This window comes from Mya arenaria, chromosome 9 (genome assembly GCF_026914265.1).
Source record: "Mya arenaria isolate MELC-2E11 chromosome 9, ASM2691426v1".
Taxonomy (NCBI): Eukaryota; Metazoa; Mollusca; class Bivalvia; order Myida; family Myidae; genus Mya; species Mya arenaria.
Window position 1 is genome coordinate 74,761,002 of NC_069130.1, and position 21,305 is coordinate 74,782,306.

Below are 21,305 nucleotides of genomic sequence, written 5' to 3' on the forward strand. Positions count from 1 at the left end.
CAGACTCAGGTCCCACCAACCCAGGCTGCTAACACTGAAAAATATTAATTTGAATTTACCTCTTAATCTGAAATTTTGTGCTGATGTCCCTTTTGACTTTTAGCTTACTGGATATTAAACCCTCAGCAGTTAACAGTACAACATCAGTTGGTGTTTTGCCTGCCTGATGGGTTTAGAATTATTTTTTTTTCAACAGCAACGAATTTGACTGAGGTAATTTACAAAAAAACTATTATCACTACATGTATTTAGATAGATAGTAATCATAATTATTGCTATGCCAATTTAATGAGTAATGATCATGTAAATTGACAATTAATTGACACTTTGTCTTTTAATTCAACACCAGAAAACCATATCAAGATTATTATCATTTGTTTAAGTCCAGTATCTTTAACTTCCATGTGACACAGTCATGGCTGCATCTCTTGGTCATCTCTGAATCCATCCACCAAGGAAAAAGGTCCTGCAAAATATCATTTAAAACCACATTAATGTCTTCAAATATGATATAAATCATGTGTAAACTTAAAAATACATACCAAAATGCAATGTGCACATCATCAAATGCTACTAAAGAGGGGAGAAACATTGTTTGTAGGAACTAATTGAAGGGATACAATGACCCGGAATCATTTCGCTGTGTGCCTACACCTTTATGCAATTTACCTTTCTTCTTTTTGGATTAAAAACTATTACTTTTCCTAACTTCTAAGAGTGTACACGTAACTAAGAAAATACTACACATTTTTCCTTTTGCTATGAAAAACTGTACCACAACAGCAATTGAAAGACAGTGATACTCATTGATGAAAACAGGCCCTCGGACAGCTACATTTTCTGAGATATGGAGACTAAATTTAATGTTTCTCCAGAGATAATTTATAGATTTACATAAAATAAAGAACATGATACAGCTTTAGTGTTATTATTGATCCTTATCCCTGTTTAGTCCCTGCACACCATTTAAAATGTGTTTTACCTGAAGTGTGTAAGTATACAGTTGAGTGCTATTCTGGAATTACCTGAAGTGTGTAAGTATACAGTTGAGTGCTATTCTGGAATTACCTGAAGTGTGTAAGTATACAGTTGAGTGCTATTCTGGAATTACCTGAAGTGTGTAAGTATACAGTTGAGTGCTATTCTGGAATTACCTGAAGTGTGTAAGTATACAGTTGAGTGCTATTCTGGAATTACCTGAAGTGTGTAAGTATACAGTTGAGTGCTATTCTGGAATTACCTGAAGTGTGTAAGTATACAGTTGAGTGCTATTCTGGAATTACCTGAAGTGTGAAAGTATACAGTTGAGTGCTATTCTGGAATTACCTGAAGTGTGAAAGTATACAGTTGAGTGCTATTCTGGAATTACCTGAAGTGTGTAAGTATACAGTTGAGTGCTATTCTGGAATTACCTGAAGTGTGTAAGTATACAGTTGAGTGCTATTCTGGAATTACCTGAAGTGTGAAAGTATACAGTTGAGTGCTATTCTGGAATTACCTGAAGTGTGTAAGTATACAGTTGAGTGCTATTCTGGAATTACCTGAAGTGTGTAAGTATACAGTTGAGTGCTATTCTGGAATTACCTGAAGTGTGAAAGTATACAGTTGAGTGCTATTCTGGAATTACCTGAAGTGTGTAAGTATACAGTTGAGTGCTATTCTGGAATTACCTGAAGTGTGTAAGTATACAGTTGAGTGCTATTCTGGAATTACCTGAAGTGTGTAAGTATACAGTTGAGTGCTATTCTGGAATTACCTGAAGTGTGTAAGTATACAGTTGAGTGCTATTCTGGAATTACCTGAAGTGTGTAAGTATACAGTTGAGTGCTATTCTGGAATTACCTGAAGTGTGTAAGTATACAGTTGAGTGCTATTCTGGAATTACCTGAAGTGTGTAAGTATACAGTTGAGTGCTATTCTCGAAACTGCAGTCAGTGTCTGAACAAGTCTCTCGTCTGTGAGGAAAGTTGGCTCCAGTGACTGGTGGTAGTCCACTCTGCATTTCTGCCCACACACAACATCGAGTACCTGAAAATGACTATGCTAGAAAAAGATCTTAGTGAACAGGCAGTTATGAGTGTATCAGATGAAACTTCCACACAAAAGTATGAGTAGTTCAAAACAGGATTACTGTCGAGAATTCCAAAACATGTAAATCTGTCAATAAATTTTGCTGGTTCTGTGGCGTCAAAGACACTGTATTAGTGTAACTGAACAACTCACTAGAGATGTCTGTTCAGAAAAAAGTAACAACAATTACTGTATAGTATCACCCAGAACATCTAGTTACTTGATAGCAGCCTCAGAAAGGTCTTAAAGTAAGTCACAAAAAGTATTAAAACAACTGTTAAATACCGCACAAAGGGTAAAGTTAGGCAGGCAAAATTTACCGAAAAGGATGAATAAAAATTGAATCAACGGTTGTTACAAAGGATACCATATTTAATTAGAAAGAAAGGTGTAGTCAACACGGTATTTCAACCTAATGAGATGATAGTTGATCACTAAATCATTTAGGACCCACCAGTCATTTAATATTGGTGCATTTTCAGCTATTAAATACACAGTTACAATCTTGTTATCAGTAATTAATATTTTCCATTAATGCATTATTTAGAAAGTAGTTAAAGATTAATCACTGGAAATTATGTTTGTTATACATGTGTATGTATTGATTTTAAATATGAGTGTCACTTTAAAGTTTTAATTCAATCCCTTTAGTATTTTCCAAGATATGTCCCCAACAAAAACCAATTATGAAAAAAATAGTTAAGGGGAGCTAACTTAATTATATACATGAAAGGATTATGGTTCTTGAACACTGCACTTTCTCTCCTTGCCATCTATCTATGTACCTAGTTTTATACCATTCTATTTATTTTCTTCCAAGATATAGTATGGATACCGGTAAGCATCACTTATAAAAATTGGTTAAGAGGGACAATATCCTAATACGCATGATAGAATTATGGTTTCCATGCACTGCACTTCCTCTCATTGGCATCTATCTATAAACAAGTTTTATTTCAATCCCATCAGTATAGTTTTGAAGTTATTCTCAAACAGGGATGTGATCATGGACAGATGGACATCGGACAATCAGCAGCAACTATATGCTCTCTCTTTGGGGAGCATAATAATGCTGATGCTTAGTGCTCCAATGAATTTTGGACTGAAATTTGTCAACAATTACAAGACCATTTAAACTGCAAGCAGTTTTGAATCACTCACCACCCTCAATATTTCTCTTAATCTTGAACCATTTCATTTTCACAAGTCGCTAGCAAGATATCCCAGATTAATGAAAAATGTCATTACAGCAGTCATTTGTTGCATCACGTCACATTTGCAGCAGTTGCACCTATGCTTAGCTATGTTAAAATATTATGTGGTCTTATCGATTATGGAATTTTAAACGGGCTGAAACAGAAAGCATAATATGAAAAGCTTAGAAATAGAAATGCAAACGAATGGCAAAATTGATATTCAAATATCAAAATACATCTTTTAGAAGTAATGTAGTAAACTATTATTATTATTCGCTAAAGTAACAGTCGGGGCATTTTTACCTTCTTTGTCGAAGCCATTATGATCGGCGGACGCTGATTACCCCAAATGAGCCTATGAAATTCCCCATTTTCAGAAAGAAAAAAACCCAATACAACAAACAAAAACCAAAATCAAATAGTTTCAATTCCACTGCCTTCATATTTGTAAACAATGTGGAACTGATTGATCTCTTATCAATTGCGTAATGTGCCAATGGAGGGTCTTTCCGTAGGACGAGTAGCCTCGTTCGGGGATTGACCTCTACTAAATATAACTACGGAAAAACCAACTCGGAAACTAGCATCATTCATGGATTTTGACTAATTGTACATAAATAGAGGAAATATACCTTTAAATGCTATAATATACAGTTTCATTTCAAAGCATGAATATTATATTGAAAACATGGAAAACAGTATAAAGCACATACATGTAACAACATTATTGTAGCACGTCATTTATAGCATCAGGGCGATTTAAGCAAATTGTTGCACAGCTTAATTTGCAGGCAAGGCAATACATTGGTGTGAAGGCCGATTCCTTAAATCCTTAATTTGCAAAGGCATTTAAATTTACCGAAAATAATTAAAATGTTTGATGTCACTTGTATAATAGCCAGTTGTTGTAAAATGACGGGGACTTTTTATAGTATCCGACGATATGTCCCTAAGTGACATATGAAGCCTGTATAGTGTATTGTCTTCACATTCACACCTCTGGTGTTATGGGCAAATCGCTTTAAATACAAGACAACCATTTACTTTGCACACAGCAACAGTGTGTAAGGCAAAATATTTATTATTTTGTTTATTCAATAACAAAACATCAAATATTCGAATACTGATATAGACATTCGAATACCAAACGTTTAATCGATTATTCAAATATTTGTTTGCATCCCTACTTAGAACACAACAGACATCCATGATTTTAAAATACCTGCAAGAGTGAATATAAAAGCGTTCGCCCTCTCTTAAGTCTTTTCATGGCCACAACACCAATGGACAATACAGCCTGCCCTTTACACTCTCCACATCAACTTCCAGGACCTCCAGAAGGTCATCAAGCATGTTGTCAATACACGTGTCACACCCTGAAATAATATGTGTAACACTTAGAAAGTATATACATCACACACAATAAGTATACGTGTCACACACAGTAAGTATATATGTGTCATACTCTGAAAGTATATCTCTCTTGTTCATTGCACTTCTCCTCACTGAGATATATATCAGTATATAAAGTTTGAAATCAATACCTCAAAGATTTGAAAGCCATGCCCCAGACAAAAGAATAAGTATAGAAATAACAAAGGACAATAACTAAAAAATTACTGCAGCTAGAGTTATGGTTCCTGTGCACTGCATTTAGCCTCAATGAGATCTATTTAAGGAATGAATTGCGGGGTTGATGTCATTATCGGGGTTTGATCACAATTGGGCTGGTCAAAGTGTGTGGAGTCTGATAACTCCACGCATACTTTGACCAGCCCAATTGCGTTCATATCCCCGATAATGACATCAACCTCGCAATTCATTACTTATATTTACACCAATAGTGCATTATCTTACTCAAGAATTGTTAAAAAATACTTCATTTCATTTAAGAAAACTTTTCAGTAATCCTTTCTTACCCATTCTGTAAATAGAACAACACGACTATAACCTGAAACAATTTTTCAAATGCAACACAACGCAGAAATCACTTTTAAACGTAAAATTGAAACACTTATGGCAACAATACCTTTTAAAATATAACAAGACGCCAATGCGCATTACAGCCGGATTTTTTATTTGATGATGCAATTTTGCAAACCTAGGATTTAAATATTAAAAATATTTATGAGTACATTGTCCGGACGATTTTTAATTAACCTATTAGTGACATTTACATTTCTTTTTACTTCATCATGAAATGATTTCTTAAAAACAAATAAATTTCGTTTTGATTTAAATGTGTTTTTATTTTTATTTCAGGATCTGATCACTATTCACTCACCAAAATGGTATGTACATGTCTCTTATATACATGTCATCCTATACGTATGCATGTTTAAAGATAAAAAAGGCTTATTTCGTTGACGGTATTAATTTCTTAAGATAAGTTAATATCAGAAAGAAATGATATTAGCTGTTTTAATTGATTTGAAAATCAATCTTTTGTGTAAGATTAGGGCATTGAATATTATAAACCGAAGCCAACCACAGCACAATTACAACTTTTGTACTAGTACACCAAAATGTGCTTGCGACTTGTTTACCGACGTCATAGAGCGCAGTATTTTTTAAATAACTAAAACTAGCGTTTTTTACAGATTATTTATATCAATTTTAATCAAAAGTCTTGCAAACATATATTATTTAATTTGCGCTTTTTTGGAATGGCGTAATATATTTTTCATTAACCATACAATAAATGGAATAAGAAGTTACATGGGTATGTAAGATGAGTTTTTCCAGCACTGGTCACATGACTGGAAACACACGTCCGGTATGAAATAATACGACACGTGCGATATCGACACAATATGCGAAAGGTGACAAGAGGGGTTCGCCTAAGCATGATCATTTTTGTTAATCAAACGTATTTTTGGTGTGATTTTAAATTCATTGCCACCATCTATTCATGAACATGCAAATGTGTAATAAACTATTTGAAATTAATTTCAGGAGTCTAGAAAATAATTGATGTGCCGGCACTGTGGGAAGGTATTTAAAAGCAGGTCGGGATTAAACGAACACGAGCACCTCCATGATGGAAAGGCGCCATACCTTTGCCGTGGAAAGCCGTACTTCAGCAAATAAAAAATGCCGAGACATACTCTTTGCGTGATCTTAATTTTCTGATATCAATGATACTGCGTGTTACTGTTTGCAAGGACCCTAATAAAAAGTTTCGCAAGTTAGCTTGTATCTCTGGGTTATTGTTGATCAACAAATCATGAGAATCAGCTAGACATTTGCGCATGTTTTCAATTGTTTGAAGTCCAAACTGTAGAATCATTTTTCTCTCATTTAGTGCTGTGCCTTGTTCAAAGCCTAATAGGTCCACATCACCTGCGTTTTCCGTAAGGCCCTGTTTTAATTTCTTCCCGTCGAATGTCAGACAACACGATTTTCTTTCCAAACTTTTACTAAATCACTCCAAAACATCCACGAAAAGTCCTGGTGGGCGTTCCCTACAAGTGTCATACAAGACAAACTGCCGTCAGATTTTGTCATTCGGGACAGCAAAGTTAATGCTCGCAGAAGCCGGGGGGAAAAAAACCCTTTACTGTTTCATTGTTAATGACTTGGCCGTGATGTTTGTACCCGCCCATAAAGTTTGTGAATTGAGCGCCGAACAATTTGTATCCTAATCTCCAAAACTGTTTTGTGACTTCTGAATATCGCATTTAAGTCGATGTACTGCATTGAAACCACTTAACCACCTCTGTCCAAACTGCCGAAAAGACATATTATTGAAGGGGAAGCGTTTGTCGCGTACCTGTTCAAAAAACTGAAGCAATACATGGTCCAATCTGTCTTTCGAGGCTAACAATTCGATTACCTCAGCTTTTGAATTTTATCAGCAACAACTGAGATATTTGCACCAGTGTACTTACTTTTGGATGCTATTTTACGGTTATCGATCTCAATTTTAGACGAAGGACTTGATAGTTTTTCTGGTGAATTTTGATTTTGACCTGTTATGTTGGATACACTTTCAGCATTATCAATCGCATTGATATCATGAGGTGACGAATCACTGTTTTCAAACGCAGATTCACTGATTTCGAATTCATTTAGTTCGACAGAGCTCTTTTGATTGTTTGACACACATTGACTGTCCTCATCATTTACCAGATACGCAACATCACTTTCAAAAACAAAGTCAAAATTTAATTGTATGCAGTCAAGATCGGGTAAGCATCTTTTCAGATGTTCTAAAGAACTGCTTCTGTCAGCTTTTTCAAAAAGTGCTCTTGCTGATGTGCCTTTTCGGGCACGTTTTTTTGGTGGCGAAACCTTGTAGAGAGGGGAACGGAATGGTGATTTCATAGGAGATAGAACTGGTGTCATTCCTTGAAGAATTACTTGTGTATGGCATTTTGCTGGAGAAAACAATTTGGCTGGGGAAAAGAAAGTTTTCCGCTTTTTGGTTTCACGGTTCAAATCATTTTGCATGCCTCTTTTAGTAGTATTTCTTCCAGTTCGTTTTTGTTTGGGTCTACAGAGCGAGAGTGTGGACTTCTTCCGTCGCATTCTGAAATAAAATGCAAAGCATTGTACGCCTATGCATTGTTTTACTAAACAAGAGCGAACTATAACCCTCGTATGTTGTTTCAAAGTCGAAAACTGAACGTAACTTAAACAATGTAGAAGTAAAAATGTTGTTGTTGCGATATGTGTATACTTTATAGTGCAATATGTGTACCAAAGTTTGGTTGAATATATAATTGGTTCTTAAGGAGGCGCAGTCAACGAACAGCCAGACTCTCAACCCACAAACAGACGAACTAATAAAAATCATTTTAATAGATGGCATGGATTTACATGTACTATACATTAAATTAGCAACACAATTAATGAATATGCAAATAATAGACGGTGGGATTATTCTTAATTAAGCATCATTTGAATAACTTGACATATTGGATAGAGCATATTATATATCAATAAACTAACAAGAGGGCCAAATGGCCCTGAATCGCTCACCTGTCATATATTGCACATTGGTTTGATAAGAAATCTGGATGGTTCAAAGTAGTTAAGGTTTTTTAGAAGTCTGGGTCATTTTTTACCCCAATGCCAAAGTTTGGACAATAAAGGTAGAGGTCCACTTAATGATGTATTATGCCAAATAGCTCTAGTCCTTGTGAATTCGGAGAGAATTTTTTTTTATGCTTCTATTATATACAAATATTGAAAACCTAAGCCTATGAACACAGGGCATGGCCAATTTTGACCCCAGGGCTAAAGTTTGAACAATCTTAAAAGTGGTCCAATAAACGATGCTTCATACCAAATATCTAAAGGCCTTCGCCTTTTGGTTTCGGAGAAGAAGATTTTTTAAGTTTTCATCATATACATATATAAGGAAACCCATGACCGCCCGGGTGGGGCCATTTTTTGACCCCAGGGCCAAAGATTGAACAATATTGGTACAAGTCAACTAGATGATATATCATGCCAAATATCTAAGCTCTTGTCACTACTTGATTTTACGTGTGTATCTATACATGTATATTTGTTATTAATTGTTGTATGTGGCCCATATTGAAATGTATGTGGCCCATATTGAAAATTGGTATGTGTACTAAATATGTTATCCAGTTTAAATTAAGACCTTACTTGTCTTTGTGAGTTCGGAGAAGATTTTTTAAGTTTTCACTATAACACATATAGAGAAAACCCATCAGCCCCGGGATGTGGCCAATTTTGACCCCAGGGCCATAATTTGAACAAATTTTGTAGAGGTCCACTAGACGATGAATCATGCCAAATATCTAAGCTCTAAGCCACGTAAGTTCAGAGGAGATGATTTTTGAAGTTTTCACTATAAACATATAGAGAAAACCCATGACCCCCCAAGGGGGCGGGGCCAATTTTGACCCCAAGGCCATAATTTGAACAATCTTTGTAGAGGTCCACTAGACGATGAATCATGCCAAATATCTAAGCTCTAGTCCAAGTAAGTTCAAAGGAGAAGATTTTTGAAGTTTTAACTATAAACATATAGAGAATACCCATGACCCCCCGGGGCGGGGCCAATTTTGACCCCAAGGCCATAATTTGAACAATCTTTGTAGAAGTCCACTAGACGATGAATCATGCCAAATATCTAAGCTCTAGTCCAAGTAAGTTCAAAGGAGAAGATTTTTGAAGTTTTCACTATAATCATATAGAGAAAACCCATGACCCCCAGGGGCGGCGCCAATTTTGACCCCAAGGCCATAATTTGAACAATCTTTGTAAAGGTCCACTAGACGATGAATCATGCCAAATATCTAAGCTCTAGTCCAAGTAAGTTCAGAGGAGAAGATTTTTGAAGTTTTAACTATAAACGTTTAGAGAATACCCATGACCCCCCGGGGCGGGGCCAATTTTGACCCAAGGGCCATGATTTGAACAAACTTTGTAGAGGTCCACTAGACGATGAATCATGCCAAATATCTAAGCTCTAGGCCAAGTAAGTTCAGAGGAGAAGATTTTTGAAGTTTTCACTATAAACATATAGAGAAAACCCATGACCCCCCGGGGCTGGGCCAATTTTGACCCAAGGGCCATAATTTGAACAATCTTGGTAGAGGACCATTTGGTGATCCTACCTACCATATATCAACGGCCTAAGCCTTGTGGTTTGGGAGAAGAAGATTTTTAAAGTTTTTCCTTTTGGTTGCCATGGCAACCAGAGTTCTGCATGGAATTGAATTCTTTGAACAACTTTGATAGAAGACCACCCAAGGAACATCCCTATGAAGTTTTAATAATATTGGCCCGCGGTTAAGGAGGAGATGCCTTTTAAGTAAATTGTTGACGGACGATGCACGACGCACTACGCACTAAAATACTAGATTTCTAGAGTAAAAATCGAATTTAGGTTATGTTTTGTACTGTTTTCTTACTGTATGTATAGTATACTATACAAATAATACATAGCACACTTAATATCATAAATAAGTGTTCTTCGTTCAGTTTCCACATCAAAAATTGTTTAAAGAAATGGATGAGTTTATTATTATAGGGAATATTTCTATTAAAATACACATCGAAGAAATTTCATAATAGACGGATAAAGTGCTAACTTACACGAAATCTTCATCCGACTAAATTCAGATCTTGTCTGGAAAGCGTATTAAGTAGGGACAGACTTGTAGTGCAGCATAATCTACAAAGAAGGGAACAGTATAGAATTATTAATGAGAAATGCCTTAAGCATGAAATCGTCCGGACAATGTACTCATAAATATTTTGTACGGACAATGTACTCGCTTTGAAAATTGTCCAGAACTTTTCTTAAACACGAACCTATCACTTGAAACTTACAACGAAGTAAACATTTGCATATCTAATCAATATTTTGTAAACTTTTGTTTCATATTCCTGCTTTTTGCGCTAAAACACACAGTAATCAGACTGATATGGACAATGTACTCACATAAATAAAATCTGTATCGAGTTTCAGGCTTAAACTAAGCAATCCTTCGAAAAACAAAACACACGCGAGTAAATTGTGTTCCAATGCGGGTACTCTGCGCATATTCTAAAGATACTACCTTAATATTTACCATCCGTAAACGCAGAATTTATGTATTTATACGGTCGAAATATTCGCCATATTGTACGGACAATGTACTGTAGCGATCACGTGTGTAATAACTTCAGTTATAGACATAACATATATGCATATAATGATTTAGATTTTAATACTATACATGAATAAAACAACAATTCAGGTACTATATAGTATTTATGAAACGATTGTACTATCGATAATCGGTTACTTGAGTGGAACCGATCATCGATAGTAAAATTGGAACTGATTCCCAACACTAGTGTATTATACACAAGAACATCTGTTGTCTGCTTTTTAATCCAGATGGGTCTTTTTTATGATAGGGGTAATAAAATTTAGATCGATCCCAGCATTTCTTTACCCTTTGATTTAATGAAGTTATGACATTTTAAGAAATGTAACAATTCCATCTTGGAAATGCATTCACAGATGAAATAAAATAATTTTATTTCATCATTGACACTATTTATTAGATAATTTAATTATCTATAAAAAATGTATTCACATAAAAAAGATTTGGCCACAATTATTGGGAGTAATATTGAATTTAACCCTTTCCCGCATGATTGTGCCAAATTGTCCCTTTATCTATTCCCGCATGATTGTTCCAAATTGTCCCTTTATCGATTCCCGCATGCTTGTTCCAAAATGTCCCTCTATCGATTCCCACATGATTGTGCCAAAATGCCCCTTCGTTGTTTATGGTTATTTATTTTCATACCTGTTACTTTTTTATTCGCAACAAATGCTTTTTTGTATAGTGTAAACATCGATTGATATATAAATCGCGAAAAAATACTATGTTTTTATTTAAAGATTTTCGATAAATCATGAATGAAATGTATTGGGGTCAAACGCGTGTTCGAAGATCATCGCGCATGCTTGGAAGCGTTCTTTTCCATGGAAAACTACCAAGTATGTCATCATATATTTATATCCACCAATAATAAAACTAGAGCTGTCACAGGAGTGACGAATACCCCCAAATGCCGCCTGGACACAGGAATGGCAAACCATTCCTTTGAAAAGAGGCCATAACTCCAAGGTTACTGCACACTGCATCTTCTTTTATCATGCATGCTCTTATTGTTTGTCCGGAAACCGTTTTTCTATTTTTGTAACAGTGCACAAAAACCTTTACTCCACTGGCCCCATTTTCAATCACAAGCATTGTCTTCACAGAGGCTGCCTATACAGCAAGTTTCATCACAATATCTCATGCCCAATTCAAGTTATGAAGCAGAAACCATTTTTCTATTTTTAGTAACAGTGACCTTGACCTTGGCCCCACCAGCCCCAATATCGAACTTGACCTGTATCTTCTTATGTTACACCTGTGTACCAAAATTTTTTCAAATCTGTCAAGCCTTTCATGAGTTATCGTCCGGAAACCATTTTTCTATTTTTAGTAACAGTGACCTTGACCCCACCAGCCCCAATATCGAACTTGATCTGTATCTTCTGACGTTACACCTGTGTACCAAAAATTGTTCAAATCCGTTTAGCCTTTCATGAGTTATCGTCCAGAAACCGTTTTTCTTTTTTTAGTAACAGTGACCTTGACCTTGGCCCCACCAGCCCCAATATCGAACTTGACCTGTATCTTCCCATGTTACACCTGTGCACCAAAATTTTTTCAAATCTGTCAAGCCTTTCACGAGTTATCGTCCGGAAACCATTTTTCTATTTTTAGTAACAGTGACCTTGACCTTGGCCCCACCAGCCCCAATATTGAACTTGACCTGTATCTTCTGATGTTCCACCTGTGTACCAAATTTTTTTCAAATCTGTCAAGCCTTTCATGAGTTATCGTCCGGAAACCGTTATTCTATTTTTAGTAACAGTGACCTTGACCTTGGCCCCACCAGCCCCAATATCGAACTTGACCTGTATCTTCTTATGTTACACCTGTGTACCAAAATTTTTTCAAATCTGTCTAGCCTTTCATGAGTTATCGTTCGGAAACCATGAAAACCGACAGACCGACCGACCGACAAGCTGACTCCTATATACCCCCTCAAACTTGGTTTGTGGGGGTATAATAAAGCTATTGATAGAGCCCCTGACGTCACAGGTCATGGTGCAGGGTTGTGTTACTGTCGGATTCTTTTGATGCTAAACAAACACGGGCATTGTTTTCGTCTGGGTCGTAAAAACAGGGGACATGGTCACTTCTGTTTCTTTACAGAATGCTAATCCCGTCATAAAAATACGCCCCTACTTCTGTTGATCAAAGTAAGTATATTGTTATGAATACGCAGAAATAAACATCTGTTGAGACAAGCGAAGAATACACAAGAATATTTTGGTACATATTCAGTCATTTGCCATTTAATTTCATAACCAATTTTCGGCTCTTATTGACAACTTTAAAACTTTGACAGCAATGATGACGCGTCGGTATTTTCCGGCTTTGGTGAGAGTGACATCGGGTCTGACATCGAGTTACCGACCGAGGCACTCGAGCACGAGGAGAGTGACACGTCTGATGACGACGTGTCTGATATTGAACCCGTACATGCTGATGGCTGGACATCAAATTTCACTGATGTGCCGGTGTGTTTACCCAACTTATATTTATAAAACGAAACATGAATGAATGACTGATAGATATCCCAAACCAAAACTGCAAGCTTTTTTAAATGCTTGCAGCAAGCTTGTGGCAAGCTTGCTGGAAAAGCTTGCTACAAGCTCAGAATTGGAACATTGCGGCAAGCTTGCGACTAATCAAAAAAGCTTGTGCAAGCTTGCGGCTTATTAGGCTTGCAACTTGCGCTTCATAACACTGGAACGCTTGCAAAGGCTTGCGCAAGCTTGCAGTTACCAGTTGAATCTCAAGTCAATTAATGTTGTCAGCAAGCTAAAGGATAAAACACAATATTAAACAGCAAATATGTCCAAAAATTTATATAAATATATACAAGAAACACGTTTACATGCATTTGGTAACGTAACAGGCCATCATATGTACACTCTAAAATATTGCTTTAATTAAAAGTTATTTGTTTTTATTCAAAGCCCTTCTTGCAGTGGCACACTTGCTATTAATGACGTCATTAAACACTGAATCTTCTAAGCATGGTAAAATGGTTCAACACAAACTGCTTAATTGTAAGAACTGCTGTGGACGGCAATTTTACAGTGTCAATTTTGGCATTGTGTGCTCTCTTTGACCCCTTGGCACTAGACTTAGCCAGCTGATCTCTCGTGAACATAATGTCCATCAAGGCTATCGTCATTTTCCTCGGGTTACTTGCCCCCAAATGCTGTACTTGGGAAAGCTGCGCCTGGCTTATAAAAACTTCAAGGTCAGGAACCAGACACACTTTCCTCACATCTGAACTCTGTAAAAAAGGAAAACAATTATGTTTGATTTAATAATGGTTTAAAATGAACAAACTATAATTGTACAATTTACTTTAAACAATATACTTTTTGAACATGGACAAATTCCATCTCTGATCAAGCTACTCTGATAGAACAATATATGTATCTTAATTGTAAGCTTGCTTCTTCATATAAATGCAAGGGCAGAGACAATTAATAAATAGACCCTTATTTTAAATGAATTTCTTCAAGAAACTGTTATAGGCTTATGGTGTTGATCCTATGACATCAAAAGGGGTTATCTACTGGTCACCCCCAGCCTCCATGTCAAATTTGATGGCCATGGGTGGATGCAATGTTGAGTTAACACTCATACAAGCTGTAAAATTACCGTGACACACTCTTCCCAGTGACATGTTCTTTGTACATGGGAAACATCCTCCTGATTCCCAGTTGATTCATCCATGACCCCAGAACTTGGCAGCACAACCTCTGCTTTAGTGTCTTCTTCAACAAGTCTGTTTGGTGGGGATTGAGAACTGCGTCGGTTTGGTGGGGATTGAGAACTGTATCGGTTTGGGGTGGATTGAGTATTGTAAGTCAATCTCAATGGTGTTGGCTGCAGCACCTTTTGTTTGGTCGATCGAGTTTCCATCTTAAATACAAGGATTTAATTTTCAAAATTAAATAAAGGGCATAAATTTCTTATGTGACATAGGAATATTAAATGTTACCGGCAAAATATTTTTTCAATTGCATTCATGGATTAATATATTTATTTGATTAAAACAGAGTTTAAGAAGTTTGTCATTGGCGATGTGCAAATATTTCTTTAACTCAACTCTATAGTTAAGTATTTTCTCATACTCAATACGGAATGCCTTTTAAAACAATGAAGTGCAGTGGAAATTCAGATCACCCATTACAAACACAGTGGTCGAAATTAGCACAAGCCCGCAAGCCCTGCACTGGCAAAATGTCATCCGGGCTTGCTCAAGTTCTTAATTTTATATAGCAGGGCTTGTTAAAAAAATTGCCAAGCAAGAGTATATGAAATCGGGCTTGTTCATCCGAAAGTCTAATTTCCATGACTGCATGCAAACAACCAGTAATAATTAAGTAATATTACCTCAAATGATGAAGCAAGCTGTTTTAAAAATTCAACCTTCGTTGGGGTAACAATATCTGAAAAATAAAGAGGACTAGTTTTGATAACAATTATTAAAGATATCCATGAAGACAGGAAATTCAGCTTAAACGGGTCAAAGATGTTTTGTGTACATAAAAAGCAAGACACAACAGAATCACCAGATAAATGTTAAATTCAATCATTGATTGTGTGTTATATTTTTGTTTTACAAGAATACAAACAATGAAAGTTTCAAAGGAGCTTCAGACAAGCAAAAATCATTTGAAATATGAAAGGGAAGATAAGTCTGTCATTATTGAAGTAATGTTTCCTTTCATATAATAGTCACAGTTTTATGTTCCCCTTAGGAGACAGCAGTGAGCATAGAAAGATGATATTAATGATTCAGCTGTACTATCGGTAGCTTGGTTGTTGTTCCTAGTGCTGTATTTGCATTCGGTAATAAGCATATTAAAAATGGCCAAATCTGAAATAAATAAAAAAACTATCAAAACAATTATAAATATTACCATCAGGTAGCCCATGCTGAGTCCCGTCTTGAGCTGCATTCTAAGATCCTCATTTTCTTTCTTCAGATCTTCATTTTCCTTCTTAAGGTTCTCATTTTCTACCTAAAGCCTAGCACATTGCTCTTGGGTGTCTTTTTGTGAACCCAACATATGAAAATCGTGTGTTGGCATGGTCGAGGTGTGTGAATGTGGAGTTGACATTAGGTCCCCAACATAGGAATACCTGTAATTATATAATAATAACATATATATTCAAGCAATAGATAAATACTGTATAACATGTAAAAATGAACTTAGAATCCTAGTTATTTTAAGTAAACATTTGATGTTACTGAAAACTATTATATAATTGTTTAGTATACTAGAATAATAGCTTAAACGCACAGATGATATTTGATAGTATGGAACAGGAAAAAGGGGGAAGACACCACTGAAGACATTATGGCCGGGTTGCAAAGCAACTTGCCATCCCTTAAAATATATAACTATAGTTAAATAATATACTTGTTATGTATGTGAATAGTTGTTTAAAAAATTGAATACCTGTGAAAGGCACTGTAAGGACTGCTATCATATTGGTTTCTAGGCCAATATGGTGAAGCCTGGTGTTCTGTTCTGAAGCCTACATAACTTGAGTCTTGTGCTGGTGGGACTTGTGAATGTGATGATTGTTGGACTGTCTGAATAGGTTCAACATCAGGCTGAATGGAGACGTCTGGCTGAATGGATTAGACCTCAGGCTGTAAATCTGTAGTTAGCATGGGGTTGTTTTCTTTGGAGACATCTTTCTGCCTTCTTTCTAAAATGATGGCTTCCAACTGTTTATTTTTGGCATCAACCTTCATGGCATCTTCTAGTTTTCTTTTTCTCCAATTCTTGACCTGTCGTCTCCTTACCCGTCCTCTCCTTACCAGCCACCTTTTTTGTTGTTGTTTTTTTACCTAGATGTAACAAATATAGATAAAATAATATTTAAAATCAAAAGTCACAGTTAAGTCTTTATCAATAAATTACACCCCAAAGCATTTATTTAGCGTCTACATCAACCACACTTGTTGGGTATATTAGCTTATCTTAAATTTGACTATCAAACTAGGCTCAGCAATAATTGCCAAAATCATGTTAAAGATCAGATGAAAACTGTTGGACGAGACAAGGCTAATATGCACAATTTAAATTAATTCAAGGGCCGTAAATCAGAAGTGCCTGGCATGATTTGGCTAATTATGGAACTTGCTCGAGACATTATGCCCAAAAACATATTCAACGCGTTCCGTGAAGATGGGCTGAAAACTGTAAGATTTAGTGAGCGGACTTCTAATTTGCGCAATTTTGGATCATTTAGGTCAAAAGTGTGTCGCAAGATTTGGCTGGTTATCAAACTTGGCAGTGACATTATGCCAAAAATCATGTTCACCAAGTTTCTTGAAGGTCTGATGAAAAAGGTTTAACTTAAAAAGCGGAAATGGATAATTTTGTCAAATATATAATATGGACAATTCAATGGCCATTACTCGATTTCGCTGCTTATTGAACGTGGAACAGACATTATGCCTACGAACTTGTTCAACAAGCTTCTTTTTAAGATCAGATGAAAACTGTTCGACTTAGAGATCGGATAATGTGTGGACGCCGACTGCCCACTAACAAGAAACGGCTGAAGATGGGAAGGCCAGATTTTCAACAGGGGTGCCAATGTAAATTTGTTATAATAAAAAAAAGAGAAAACCAGTATGAAATAGGAGTATCCCTATCTCAAATCATTTTTGCATATAATAGATCAGATAAAAGGCAACAGTTTAAACAAGAGGAAATCAGCTGAAAAGAGGAAAATTGGCATCCCTGTTTCAACCAAAATGATGACAGATATACGGACGGACATTGCCTAACTATAGACCGATAAAGCTTGAGAAATCCAGCAAAAAAGAGTCTATTTAAAAAAAAATCAGTATCAACAATTTGTTAATTGCGAAACACTATCATCATCTTTACCTTCATCCTCCTTATCATCATTTTCACTAACGGAGTCACCATCAGAAGCATCGTCCTTTGAGACAGTGTCTGCAGTCACTTTGCCTTTGTTTCTTTTCTGTGGTTCAGATCCTGTCAACGATACAAAACGACAAAAGTCGATCAAAATTAAACTTATTATTTGTGTTTCATAAAACACTCATAAGTAAAAGTTATTGGCTTAAATAAATAAGTGTAACAGTGAAGTGTTAAGTATTGTGGAGTAAAAGTTGAATATATTTTACATTGGTACGGCTCAGTCGACTTGTGGCGTTTAGGGAACAAAATGAATATCTTAATGTTTCCTAAACGTGCATTATTGTGGCTAGGATCGATCCACCCCTGATAATGCACCAGTCAATTGTAAACCCCCCCCCCCCCCGGTTCGGAGAACAGCAGGGACTTTGACTTTCGGTCCAGCCAACACCTGGTAAAATCCCCATCCTGCTGGGACAAACAGATGGTAAAATCCCCGCCAAATGCCCCCGCACCCAGGGACCCTAGGTAAGGCCCATTCCCCTCTATATTTTGCGCTAAGACAAAACCACCGCATTCATCGGCACTGCCGGGCAACCTGAAAGGTAAAAACACGGCCCATTTCCCCGGCTATTCCCAGTATACCTCCAGACCGGGAGGGGGGGGTTTACAATTGACTGGTGCATAAGTATTACGCTTTTGTTCAATAAACTGTTTTTAAAACAGGTTACTTTTAAATTGGTCTCATATCTTACCAGTATTTTTATCAACTTTCGGAATATCATCAGCAAGGGCAGGTGCTTTTAATTGTCTGGCAGCCATTTTCTTTACCAAGTCTTTCTTTGATTCTGAAATACAAAAGTAATTTATTATGTAAACAATTAAGATTTATGGAAATTTTGAAATTACTCATTTTCATTTCATTTATCAGTTGGTCATTAATAGAAGTCGGTTCCGTTCAATGCCTCTCAAGTTCACGTGGAATTTGCATTGGAAACCCCTCGTAATGGCATTGTTCCCGGTAATGTAAATACTGTTTTTCCGATTTTTGAAAAAAAAAGACGACCGTAGAAAAGATCGTGCGTACATTACGATTAAATATTCATATAAAGAAATATCATGATGGTTTACAACCTGAACATAAATTAACATTTATTTTTATAGCTTTTTACGACTCACCACTTATTTCAACAATGACGCCATCGACGCCAAACTGAGGCAACTTTGCGAGAACCCTTTCTCCTATTGAATACTCCATCCATGGCTGTCGTGGCTCTTTAATTATGTTGATGCTATTAACAGTTGTCGTGTTATCATCCCAATCAAACCAACAGTATTCATGTTGAAATAACTAAACTAAAATTGTTGTTGTTGTTAAAATTTCCCTTCGACGAAGGCTTCGTGTGGAACAATGACCGCCTTTATTGTTTTTGAATAACTAGCCAATCGTTGATGTGGATGCTGAGGTAGCCTGGATGCTGGTCATCAGTAATTTCCGACCTTTGAAATAACTCGATAATTTCCGGACTTCTTTTTATGTTCTTCGAATTATTAAAATGATTATGATTAATATGTATTATTACACGCGTAATTATAACTTATGTAAGTTAAGTCATTTATAAAATACGCTTTCATTGATGTTCTAGGGTTAATGAAATATAATTTCTTCGGAAACAGTGATATTTCCGAGTACTTCCGGATTTTCTGAAAATGTACATTACGGAATAGTCCAACTGTGTCTTTTAGTAGGGAACAACATTATTTACTGCTTTAAATACGAATTTAAATAAGAAATTCCTGCACACATTTCGTGGATTAATGGTCGATATATATTGTGACTTTATTTGACGAGAACATGTGGCTCAACTTCAAATAATTTATGACAGTTTAATAAATATGCCTGGAACAATAATGATCATACGACCCTGCACTATAGTAGACTATTCCATTTTTAGAAAATCGAATCCATTTTCTGGTAAAAAACAACAACAACAATATTAAGATCTACGTAAAAGAAGACTATGGAAGCAACTAAAGCAAAAACAACTTATAAAAAGTATCTGCAAGATGACGAACCTTTCAAAAGTGCACCAAGAACAACACAATGGCGCATGAAAAAAGGAAATTGACACTATCCTCGGAAAACGTGGAAACAGAAATTTTTGGAACAGAACAACAACAACAAACTGTTGAGAATCGACCTCAATCATCACTAAATGGCCGATCTGGTGCTAATGATAGCGACGATTTCGAAATCCTAACACACTGTGTCAGAAACGTAAGAACTTGTGTTTTCCTTAAATGATCTGGTTATATTTTATTCCTCACCAGCAAGGATCCAGTAGTCTGACAGGTCTAGTAGTCGGACATATGCGATAATCGCCTTATTTATAGCACCTTTTTTTAGTTTAAATCGATTGGGTGCCAAATATAACAACAAAACCAAAACGTTTCATCAGAAAATGATTTTGTGACATCATCCAACATGCCTTAGTTTGGTTGTCACCACAGGTGCTCGTCACATTGCCTGGATACAGTAATATTTATTTTATTTATTTTTTTAAATATTTTTTTCTTTATTTTTATTATTTTGACACTATTTATAAATAAATATTTATTTATATAAATAATAACTTTTTTTCATGAAAAATTGTGGACTATTTTTTAAAATGACATATATTCACTATCTTGACCAAAAAAAAGGAATAAAAAAAATAAAAAATATATATATATATATTATATATATATATATATATATATATTTTTTTTTTTATTTTTTTTTTCCCCACCTTGACCAGCTTAGTAAAACTTTTCAATTGGGAACCGTAGCTCTCAGTCAAGTATTTCCTACAATCCAATACACAAATGAGAAGCTTAGTCAAATAGTATGTCCCCAGTAAAAAAGTTGTGTCAAGATATTTCAGAAAATGGATCCTTAAATATTTTGGAGTTGAACCCATCTCAACATGAAATTGAGAGCATGAAATCTCTGTGTAAGAAATACACAGATGCCTTAAAGAAGAATATTGAGGCCAGGTTTGCTCAAACTGTGCCTATTTTGTCAGCGTTGGTAATTTTTGATGCTGATAAGATTCCCAATAAAATTGACCCTAATTTTAAAAGTCATGGTTCCAAGGATATGCAGTTAATTGCACAGTACTTCAATTTGGAAAGTGATGAGCTGAATGCTGAGTGAGGCAAGTTAAAATATGACTTACTGAAATGGAAGTCTGAAATTGAAACCATAACTCAGTCAGATTGCCTGAAAAGGTTGGTGAGCTTGAGCTACTTTTATCCAATTTTGAGCGACTTGGCTGAAATAATACTTTCTCTTCCTGTCTCAAATGCTTGGCCAGAGCGGGGTGCAAGTGCAGTCAAGCGAATAAAAACTAGGTTGAGGTCAAGTTTGAAAAATGACATGTTGCAGGCATTAATGAGTGTGAGCATTAATGGGCCAGATGTTTTGGGCAAAGAATTTGATAATATCTGTGGATCTGCTGTTA

At 35.9% G+C, this 21,305-nt stretch overlaps 1 protein-coding gene and 1 long non-coding RNA gene across 2 annotated transcripts; both read right to left on the reverse strand.

The window, feature by feature from the left end:
• Nucleotides 1–231: 231 nt before the first annotated feature.
• Nucleotides 232–4,618, reverse strand: LOC128245404 (uncharacterized). The gene is made up of 3 exons (XR_008263142.1): nt 4,489–4,618; nt 1,886–2,028; nt 232–466 (listed from the first exon to the last, which is right to left on the reverse strand). It is a non-coding gene; the product is annotated as an uncharacterized LOC128245404 (long non-coding RNA).
• Nucleotides 4,619–13,886: 9,268 nt separating this feature from the next.
• LOC128246383 (uncharacterized) lies at nt 13,887–15,855 on the reverse strand. Its single transcript, XM_052964566.1, has 3 exons — nt 15,817–15,855; nt 14,549–14,812; nt 13,887–14,174 (listed from the first exon to the last, which is right to left on the reverse strand). Exons 1-3 carry the CDS (start codon nt 15,853–15,855, stop codon nt 13,887–13,889), a joined length of 591 nt encoding a protein of 196 aa, XP_052820526.1.
• Nucleotides 15,856–21,305: the final 5,450 nt, after the last annotated feature.

What these genes read in the sequence shown, in the direction of transcription:
- LOC128246383 (XM_052964566.1), bottom strand. Translation starts at nt 15,855, where the DNA reads ATGCAGCTCAAGACGGGACTCAGCATGGGCTACCTGATG. An exon ending in TCAGCATGGGCTACCTGATG is followed by an intron (nt 14,813 to 15,816) that starts GTAATATTTATA and finishes CTTGTATTTAAG; the next exon opens with ATGGAAACTCGATCGACCAA. An exon ending in ACTGGGAAGAGTGTGTCACG is followed by an intron (nt 14,175 to 14,548) that starts GTAATTTTACAG and finishes CCTTTTTTACAG; the next exon opens with AGTTCAGATGTGAGGAAAGT.